Source organism: Mya arenaria, chromosome 3, assembly GCF_026914265.1.
Source record: "Mya arenaria isolate MELC-2E11 chromosome 3, ASM2691426v1".
NCBI lineage: Eukaryota > Metazoa > Mollusca > Bivalvia > Myida > Myidae > Mya > Mya arenaria.
Window position 1 is genome coordinate 18515826 of NC_069124.1, and position 10353 is coordinate 18526178.

General features: G+C 34.4%; 1 protein-coding gene across 1 annotated transcript; it reads left to right on the forward strand.

The window, feature by feature from the left end:
- The first annotated feature begins 611 nt into the window (after positions 1-611).
- Positions 612-7200, forward strand: LOC128225756 (heat shock 70 kDa protein 12A-like). The gene is made up of 6 exons (XM_052935658.1): positions 612-693; positions 2475-2618; positions 2878-3081; positions 3912-4133; positions 4484-4640; positions 5028-7200. Exons 1-6 carry the CDS (start codon positions 661-663, stop codon positions 5981-5983), a joined length of 1716 nt encoding a protein of 571 aa, XP_052791618.1. The 5' UTR covers positions 612-660; the 3' UTR covers positions 5984-7200.
- The last annotated feature ends 3153 nt before the right edge of the window (positions 7201-10353 follow it).

Sequence of the window (10353 nt, forward strand, 5' to 3'; positions counted from 1 at the left end):
TTATAGTGACATGCCTGCGGGGGGAGTAAGTTATTGTTATTGTTATTTTACATTCGGCTCCCAAAATTATAGTGGCATATAACTGTCACAGGATAACCCGTTAACGTTCGCGAATCGTTTCGTGTTAACCACTTAATTTTCGCGAATATTATCTAGCTATCTAGTTAATATTCGCGAAACTTTTTCGGAAAGATAAATATCATAAGACTAAAATATGTTGAGCATTTACTTAAAGCATATGTGAACAAGTCTTCTAAATTATAGTAATAAAGTATCAATTTCCCTCAGACATACCGTGTTTAAAAAAACGTCTGCATTTTGTAAAGGCGTTATCTGTAAATATGAATACCACATGAATAATTCGATAGCAAGATTGAGGAGTTTAAGCTTATGAATGGAATGGACATTCATTGACCAATGGCGTGTTTTTCCATAATAATACACTGACAAATACAGGAACAAGTTTATAATTTATATAAAAGTGAATATCTTGACGTAAGTACTTTATTTACAACGATAAGCTTATATTTCAGAAACATAAATCAGTCTACTTTTGATCGACCATAAATATAAAAGGAAATCGAAAGAGGGGTTAAATCAAGCATCGACTATACAGTTGTCCTCACGATCGTTCAGAAGAAAGGTAAATTAAAATACAAAATGGCATTAACAGATGTCATTGATGGGCGGAAGGTAAATAGTTAAACTTATAGATTAAAATAAATCAAATAAAACCTTATCGTGTCTCCGTTTTATCTAGGGTGGGTATTTTGGGGGTATTTTAAAATTATAAAAATAACATAAAAGGACGTTACGCTGCTGTAGTTGTATGTATGTATATAAATATTATATTACCATAAATAGAGTTATTGATGCATGACCTTCATTTACTCTAGTTAATGTTCTCTTTTATAACCTTTATACTATAAAGTTTTCTTTTTGTTAGAACCAAAATTGGAATTTGCGGTGCTTTCGATTTACGAGTCTTGAATATAAGGTCCAATAGTCCAAATATTGTCAAATTAATGATGAGGTCTTAGTATTCATTAAAAATTATAAAAAGAAAGGTTATTTTTGTTTAATGTGAAAAAGGTAAAACGTTAAAAACATTTGCTTGAAGTGTTTATATTTACAGGTACATAATAAAGATCGGTTTATTTGCTTACAGTACACTTAACACACTTTAGATGTAGATATGTACGTGTCTGATAACATCCAGCTATATTTAATATAACAGTTCGATATGGCATGTACATTCACCTAATTAAATGAAATAATTGTTTATGTAATATTAATATTTAACAACGGCAGTACCTTAATAACATATAAATCCACCTAATTAAATGAAATAAATGTTTATGTAATATTAATATTTAACAATGACAGTAACTTAATAACATATAAATCCACCTAATTAAATGAAATAAATGTTCATGTAATATTAATATTTACCAACGACAGTAACTTAATAACATAAGTTAATATAACTTTCTTAAAAAAAGTTTCAACTGATGTATAAATGTTTGATATAGCTGTATTATAATTAGAGACTGGCCTTAGCTTTACTATTTCTGTAACTTGCAAAATCATTCATCTTTCTTTATTTTAGTAGCCAGGTACAATGAAAATGTACAATATTTCTGAAAATTTTGGTTTGATTAGATTAGACATAAAATTATACTTATATGTTATGTTATTATTATAAAGGATGGCTGTCTGGTTAGCCCAGTTGTTAGCCTACTCGCTTCTCACGTAGGCGACCTAGGCGTAGCGAGTTTGGTTTGTGGTCACCAAGCCGGACAAGAGGGCTTCCTCCGGGAAATCGCCCCCCCCCCCATTATATGATGTTATTTGAACTTGTTTCGCAATCGCTATGATCATATAAGTTTTATCTTATTAGGATATTAGGATAAACGAAAAGAAAAAAATCTGCACCGGCAGCAGGCAGAATTAAAACACTGGTACTCTGTATGAATTAGGGGACCATATATGATGCGCCATGATCAATCCTTACTCTGTGATTTATGTAACGTATAAACAAAAATTATAGAGTTTAGTAGAATTTGTCAATATTGAAGCAGAAGTTGTCTACATTGGAATGTTTATTGTTATCGTTTTTGCTGAGACAAGAATTCATTATATATCTAAATTCAAGCCTTCATGCAAATGTATTTGTATTATGTATTTGCTATAATCATTAGGTTTAATGCAATAAAAAGTATAAAATATTGAATATAGCGAATAGCATTTATTTATAGTTTTGTTTCAGGAAGTTGTGTAATAAGAAGCTTTCTCATAGGCATCGTTCAACTGCTATATACTTTTTATTTAAAGATAAAATTAAAATAAATATATAAATTAAAATAAATATATTGACTAGATCAGAAAGTGTTGTTGTGAGACCCTTCAATAAAGCTCTGTCGGTTTTGAAATTGCACTTTTATTACCTGTGTCTGATAATTAAAACACTGCAGATAATGGCCCGTCATCTGACCGCGATGCCAGTCCGCGCAGGCGCAATGCAGAGAAAGCCCATTGTGGCGGCCATAGACTTTGGCACCACATACTCGGGATACGCCTTCCAGACCAGGGCAACCTTTGAAGAAAATCCGATGAAGGTAATTATTTCCAAAAGTAATTCAATTAAAATTGAATTGGCGTTTATCAAACTTAACGCGAAACATAAAATCGTTACGTCGTCTTATGACGCCATTTAAATAAACAATTCAACTCAACATTGTACACATCATATTATTGAGCCAAAGCAGTATAATTATCAAAATGAAGTGAAAATAGCAGCAGTGGAAATAACATATTTCACCAAAAAGCATAAAAGAAACGGGAAAATGCAAGCATATATTCGCATATTTTTTTCAGATTGACGCCGCAAATTGGGCGAGGACTGGTTCGAACATTGGAATATCACTCAAGACGACTTCGTCAATACTGTTTGATAAAAACCAACAATTTCATTCGTTTGGCCACGAAGCAGATCAACAATATAATAATCTCGCTGCGGAGGGACAACACTGGGACTGGTTTTTCTTTAAAAGATTCAAAATGGCACTTTACAAGTCTGAGGTAGGTTTTTTAAGCATAATGAATTGCATCTTTTCTAACTATTATTAGAATCCAGCCTACATTTACAGCCAATGAAAATGCAGATATGCAGTCATTAAGTACTAGGCTCTATCATAAAGAATTTCAACTTTCGCGAGTGTAAAGGTCCGCCTACTGCCACTCATCCGATACACAATCTCTGCGTCAGTTTTTGCGTTGCCAATGAGGTTGTATTCTAAGACAGTAAGATGACCTGAAGTAATATTTTAATGATTAAGAATGTGCGGAGTGAGCGTAGCGAACTTCATGTCATCTAAATATTACATGTATTAAATATTCTGTAGATTGCCTTACTTTCCCAAGATCCCTTTTTCGCGATTGGTTGGCTTTGGCTAACTTCGCGTGGTTTAATATTCGCGACGTCAATACTTAAAGGGTCACACTATAGGTTATTTAATTTTTATGCATTATTATGTTTGACTCATTTGATTTAAATGATCAAAACAATAATAAAATCATATGATTAGTGTACAGATATTTCAGCGCTTTTTGAACAGGGAAATTTGTGACCACATAGCTATTAACTGAAAACCCCATTTATAAAGGCTAATATTATTAAAATTGTACACAAATCATATGTTTTTCTATTGTTTGCTCGTAAAAGTATCCATGTTGTACATATATATTTGATTCTGTGTAAGCATTTATGTTACCCATTTAATCCTCTGAAAAATATTTTAAATTCCAGCCCAGCGAAAAACTAAAACCGTCGCGAAATGACAGCAGTCAACACTAATCAGAAAACTTCTCTCTATTTCTAACTTAATAAATTGAATCAATCCACTTTTCAGAATCTTACTCGCGAGATGAAGTTAAAGTCAGAGACTACTGGTAAAGAGATGCCAGCAATTGTGGTTATTCAAGAAAGCATAAGATACCTGAAGAACCACTTAGTAAATGTGATAAAATCCAAGAATGCCATGTTGAAAGAGTCTGAAATTCACTGGGTCTTGACAGTCCCAGCAATATGGGGTGACAGCGCCAAACAATTCATGAGGGAAGCGGCTATCAATGTAAGTACAATCAGTGAAATGCATACACTAATACTAGATTCATCCACATAAAGTCGAAGTGGCTACTTCAAATTTTAGAAATGTAAGAGTATTTGCGTTTGTCTTTATGTCTTAGCATTAATGTTTATTTAATGGTTTACAAGCAGGCTTGGTTTTAGTTTAAATACATGTTCGTGTTTATATGCAGTATCCATGTTTTACTTCTTTATATTAACACGAAGATATTCAACACGGAAAAGTTGATTTTCGAAGTAGTTAACGTTTTATTTTGTATTTCTTAGAGCAGAAAGAAGTATTTCATGTTTCAGTGTGAATAGATTGTACTCTTTCTTTCTTTTTCCTATTAACAGGCAGAAATTCACACGGATAACTTGTTACTATGTCTAGAGCCAGAAGCCGCTTCGCTGTTTTGCCGGTACTTACCGTTTGCCAGGGAAACAAACGAGAAGAGTGCAAGTCTTGTTACAGTGGGAGTCGGCGACCGATACATGATTCTTGACGTCGGGGGTAAGACCTACCTGATAGAGATGATTTTGAATTATGTGAGTTTTGGCTTTAGGTCGAGTTTGAGCGAAAAGGTGTATTGATATTTGTTTAGTTAAAAAAAGGTTCAAATCGTGGTTTCAAACTTCAGTTTGCCAAAACAACTTTGATACAAGTTTTCAATTTAAAATATTGTAATTAAATTATCAATGAAATGTGTTAAGACCATCGACTACTTTATCCCTATATTTGCTTATCGTTAAAGAAGTAAACGCTTTATATATAGTGTTTTTTTTTCAAATAACTCAATACTTCCAGGCGCAATATTTATATATGTACAGGCTATACAGCCAATACACTGATATATTAGAAGTAGACACTCGGCTATGATTTAATATGTCTTAATTGCAGGTGGAACCGTAGACATTACAATCCATGAAGTACAGAGAAATGAGGAGACTGAAGATATAACATTAAGAGAAATGTTCAAAGCCAACGGTGGAGATTGGGGAGGGCTTAAAGTTGATGAAGCTTTCACAGACCTCCTTCAGGACATCATTGGGCCTGATGTGATGGAAGTTCTTCAAACCCGATACAGAGAAGATTTTATGGATTTCATGGAAATCTTTGAAATTAAAAAGCGTAAGGTGGCCCCAGATATGGACTCACGGGAAATAATGACCGTTCCACTTTCATTCGTCCAGACATACAAAGAACTGAATAATGTCGAGCTCGAAAATGAAAGACGCATTAGGAGAAAGTACAACGGAAAGATAACCTTCTCCAAAAACAAAATGCGATTTGATCCAGAAATTTTAAAAGGTCTTTTTACCGAGACAGTCGATCAAATTTGTGCTTTAGCAAGAGAGTATTTTGACCAGATACGGGAATACAACATTGGAACGATTCTGATGGTTGGTGGATTCAGCGAATCAAGGATGTTACAGGACAAGGTCCGTTCGACATTCCCCTCTAAGCGCCTGATCATCCCAGAAGAAGCAGGCTTGTGCGTTCTGAAAGGCGCAGTGTTGTATGGCCATAACCCGTCCATGATCACAGCTCGAGTGAGCAAGTTCACTTACGGAATAGGAGCCTACAAGCAGTTCGAGCCTGCGTTAGATCCACCAGAAAAGCGGGCTATCCGTGGCAAAATTGTGCTCTGTAAAGATTCCTTCAGCGTCCATGCTAGAGCCGGGCAAGAGTTCCAGGTCGATGAGATGGTCGGCGAAAACGAGTACGTCGCAGATGGAAAAGATGCAACTGAACTTCAGATCGATGTATACACTACGCCACACCGTCACCCAAGGTATATCGACGACGAAGACAGCAGGAAAATCGGAGAAATGCGAGTTCCCGTGAGTCGTTAGGTCAGTAAAAGTCCAGTTTGTGTTTGGAGACACGGAATTGAAAGTGGTAGCCTGGGATAAAGACAACGGGCAAAAGATAAAAGATGCTCGTTTTGAATTTTTGAAGTAATCTACAAAAACACCTAAATCTGTTTTATAGACATTTCATAATTTTAATAACATTTTTGCTTTAAATTCATTTGTATTCCAAAATATCTAAAATCATCATATTAAATGTCTTTCTTCATTAATCAAAGAATTGAAGTAAACTACTACATTGTGAACACACACAGAATCTAAGAAGATTTCCACTGAAGTTTATATTTAACATTCAAGATGAATTGTGATATATGCTCAAAATAATTGAACTACTTTTTAGCACAGTTTTACCAATATTATTCTATTGTATCTGCAAAAGTGATAACTATATTGTCTAACAAATGGTTGAAAAATGTTGCACTAACAATTTGCTGCAAATGAACATTATTTATTCAAAACGAAGCTGCCTTTCATATTTAAGATGAGCCAAACCAACCAATGTGGTCAACGAACTGTCTCACTCAATTCAATGACTGCTTTGTTAATACCACAGACCTTTTGCTTCCAAATTATGTTACATTATACCCCCACCACTGGGGCACATATACTAGGACTTATCTACTTTTCTCAAACTTAATACACATATTGACTGTGTTGAGAAGAAGTGCTGTGCAAAACAAAACATTATTATTGTGTATGGAATTTTAAGAGTCACTGCCCTTTGATATGAGTATACTTACTTGAGGTTTTGACTTAACTGTACAAAAGAAACATTAGGATCTTTATCTTAAATGATGCTTCCTCACTGGTATAGGGCATTCAAGAAACATACATCAATCACCCCAGTGATACTTCTTATTACAAGAAGAGTGGTGAGAATACTAATCACATCCAATGATAACGTTAGTTATTATAACTAGTATTTTTATAATGACTACTATTACAACTCTTTTTTATATAATTACCAAAAGAGACTAAGAACTTATGTGACTTTTGCTGGAAACAAGAGTCGTCTTGGTCTGTATCTATCTTATTCGTCTGTTATTATGTCAAGGTGATTTATCAAAAAGATGGTTGTTGCTATGACTTTATATGAAATGTTGTGTTATTTTTGTACATATATTTCTACAAAATTGTTTTATGTGTGTCATTTCTCTACGCTTATGTCCATAGTTTGACAATAAAAAATAGCAATAGTATTGTTTCGTTGAATGCATCAATAGAAAACAATCATACAACTTACCAATCCTAATGTTTGAGATATTTCATTTTTATATCAAGCTCTTAAGCAATTCTTATGAAACTATTTATAAAAGGTATCATCCGATTGTTTTAACATTTTATTACAAGATGTAATGCGATAATACGATGTATTGCTTATAGCAGGGCGTTTTAGTAGCCGTCGCAGCACGCTGAACATATGTGTAAGTTATTTTAAAATCAACGATATGACCAAATTACAATTTGGACAAGCTTGGATGTAAGTAATTTTGTGTAAGTGATTATCCTCAAGTGAGATATTGACGATTGACAGTATATAACAGAATCTTGCGTGCTACTATTTATCAATATAAACATATTTTAAAAGCTAATCAAAAAGAAAAAGAAAACCAATGCAATATACTTTTGACTGATAACCTCTGGTATGACTTTACCCACGTTTTGTCCGGAAATATCAGGAATATTGACAATATTGACCCCTTTTGTGACCTTGATCTACGACCAATAGACATTTGCTATACCATTCTGTACAACCAAGGTGACCATCTGTGCCAAATTTAAATCAGCCCATGCTGGACCACGATACAGCCCAAACAATATGCAACGACTGATGCAATATAAAACAATACCATATCATAACAGGAAGTTCTCTATTGCCATATAGAAACATTGTGTGAAGAAATAAAAAAAAATCAAATTAGTGATTCTTTGCTGATACATGTAGTATATCGCAAACAGAAGTGGCATTTCTTACATGGATTTCATAATTGTCGCGCGTCATTTCACAACAGCAGCAAACAATTAGCCAATGTGTCACTGGCCAGCGAAACCAAGGACACTTGACAGTGTTTTACTGCCTTAATTGATAATTTGGCTATTTATTAACTGCATGAAAACTTAAACAGTACACGAGAAAAGATACACCGAATCTAATGTGGAAAGAAAACACAAATAAACTTACAAAAGAAAAATGGATGGAAATTCAATTATTGGTATACATGCTTATTTTTTCAATCAATATTTTGATTCAAATGGATGACCACATGTTGCTTCATAATGTTATGCGTGTATACCCTAAGTAAAGTATTGAAGAGCCAAAACAACCTAAAAACTTCTTTCCCAGACATTCGTATAAATGGGACTAGCTCATGTTTTTGGACCAATTTTCACGATAATGCCTCTGAAAACACTATTACTATATTATTCTTTCATCCTGAAACTGGAGAAAAAAGTACAATTATCGTATTAACAAAACCTGGTCGTAGTTGGGTGCGAATCCACGCCGGTACAGTCTAAAGAAATAGAAAACTCAAAAACCGCTTGCCCACAAGGACTCATACAAAAGATGAGGGATATTAATGTTTAGCCTTTTGTACACAATTTCAGCACATATCAACATTCTTTTAATTTACTCGTATAAACCTCTAAAAATGAAAAATAAGAAACCATACTCACTGTTTACATCCATATTCCACTCATTGGCACTATAACAGAAGACGGGTTGGAGCATTTTCAACACATAACAAAATGTTATGGCTCCAATGATTACCCGGCGTGTTATTTAAGATATTTAAAAACATCCGATCGCTAAGCTTCCAACGGCTCAAGTATTTATGTCCCCTTTTTCATTTTCTTTATTTTGAATATTGATTGTCAAAGCAAATGTTGTTCCTTTTTTTAACATGTTTGTAAAAATATGTCTCTAAAAGGATCAGTGTATGATGCTACATACAAAACATCAAGGGTCTGGGCCTAGCGGTTTCAAACAAGAAGTTTTTTAAAATTTGTGAACCGAGGGCGGTGCCAGTTTTGAGCACGATTTTAACAAAATTGATAGAGAACTTCTATATTATGCTTCATACAAAAAATCAAGGCTCTGGGCCTCAAATATTTCTCTATATAAGTCTATAGGAAACTTGTGACCCCCGATGCGGGTACAGTTTTGACCCCAGGGGCATAATATAAACAAACTTGGTAGAGGACCACTAGACAATGGAACACAACAAATACCTGAGCTCTAGGCGGCATAAGGTTTCGTCTGTTGCCCTGGCAACCAAAGTTCTGCATGGAATTCTTCTCTTTAACAATTTTGAAAGGGTACCATCCAAGACACATCGCAGTGAAGTTTCATCTAAGTTGGCCAGTCGGTTTAGAAGGTGCTGTCGCTTGTAGCAAGTGTTGAAGGACGACGGATGGACGACGGACGGTCGGCGATTGGGAAAAAATGTAACTCTAACGTTATGAGAACGTTGTCCTGGTCTTTTTGACAGACGCAGTACAATGAATTACATTGTTTGATTAATCTGCGTTGCGCAGGTCACTGATATTTATTTGCTATTATTAAGTTTATTCTACTTAGGTTCATTGCACATTTTTATTCGACCAATACGAAGTGCAGGATTCAGAAACACATTTCGAAAATTTCTCATTACACATGTGTCGAATCATTAACTTAGGATATAAAAATGGCAACAACTTTTGCTTTACACATAACGTTGTGACAGACAACGTTTGAGCAGCGGTACTGCTTACGTTGTCTTAACGTTATACCAAAACGTTGTCACAACGTTATTAGTTTGGAGGTTTGCTTAACGTTGTGACAACGTAACTTTGTCAGCCAATACACAACCTTTATAAAACGTTGTCACCGCGTTTTAATGCATGGTTGTCTCAACGGTGTGGTGAAGTTGATTGAAGGTTTTGTCCACCCTGTCAAAAATGGCATGGCATGTTTTGACCATGAAATGTTTTGTCCTACATTCTTAATGATATGATATAATTTTTATTTTTAGAACTCCCACTTTCAACTTTTGTTTTCTACTGCTTAGATCCGCATTACGCTGATATTACTTAATGATCTAAGTTATTGATGAGCCTTATCTAGATTATAATTATCAGTTTTAAAATCTGATAGTTACAAGTTGCTGTTGATTTATTTACTAGAAGTGCACAAGAGTGTAAAGTTTGATCTTAACAGTACTGTAGCTAAGTTAAAGTAGCGTATGTTTTTATAGTGATGGCATGATTGTTTAAGTTCGGCGGTGGTCATTAAGAAGGTACATACTGGGCACTTATACAAGGCTTTAATAAGGCCTTTAAGAAGCTTGAACCCTTGAAGGTAAGAGCCTAAT

Bases quoted from the DNA above. Each gene is read 5' to 3' on its own strand.
- LOC128225756 (XM_052935658.1), top strand. From the start codon at position 661: ATGGCATTAACAGATGTCATTGATGGGCGGAAG. The intron at 3,082-3,911 runs GTAGGTTTTTTA...TCCACTTTTCAG, and splicing joins TGGCACTTTACAAGTCTGAG to AATCTTACTCGCGAGATGAA. The intron at 4,134-4,483 runs GTAAGTACAATC...TCCTATTAACAG, and splicing joins TGAGGGAAGCGGCTATCAAT to GCAGAAATTCACACGGATAA.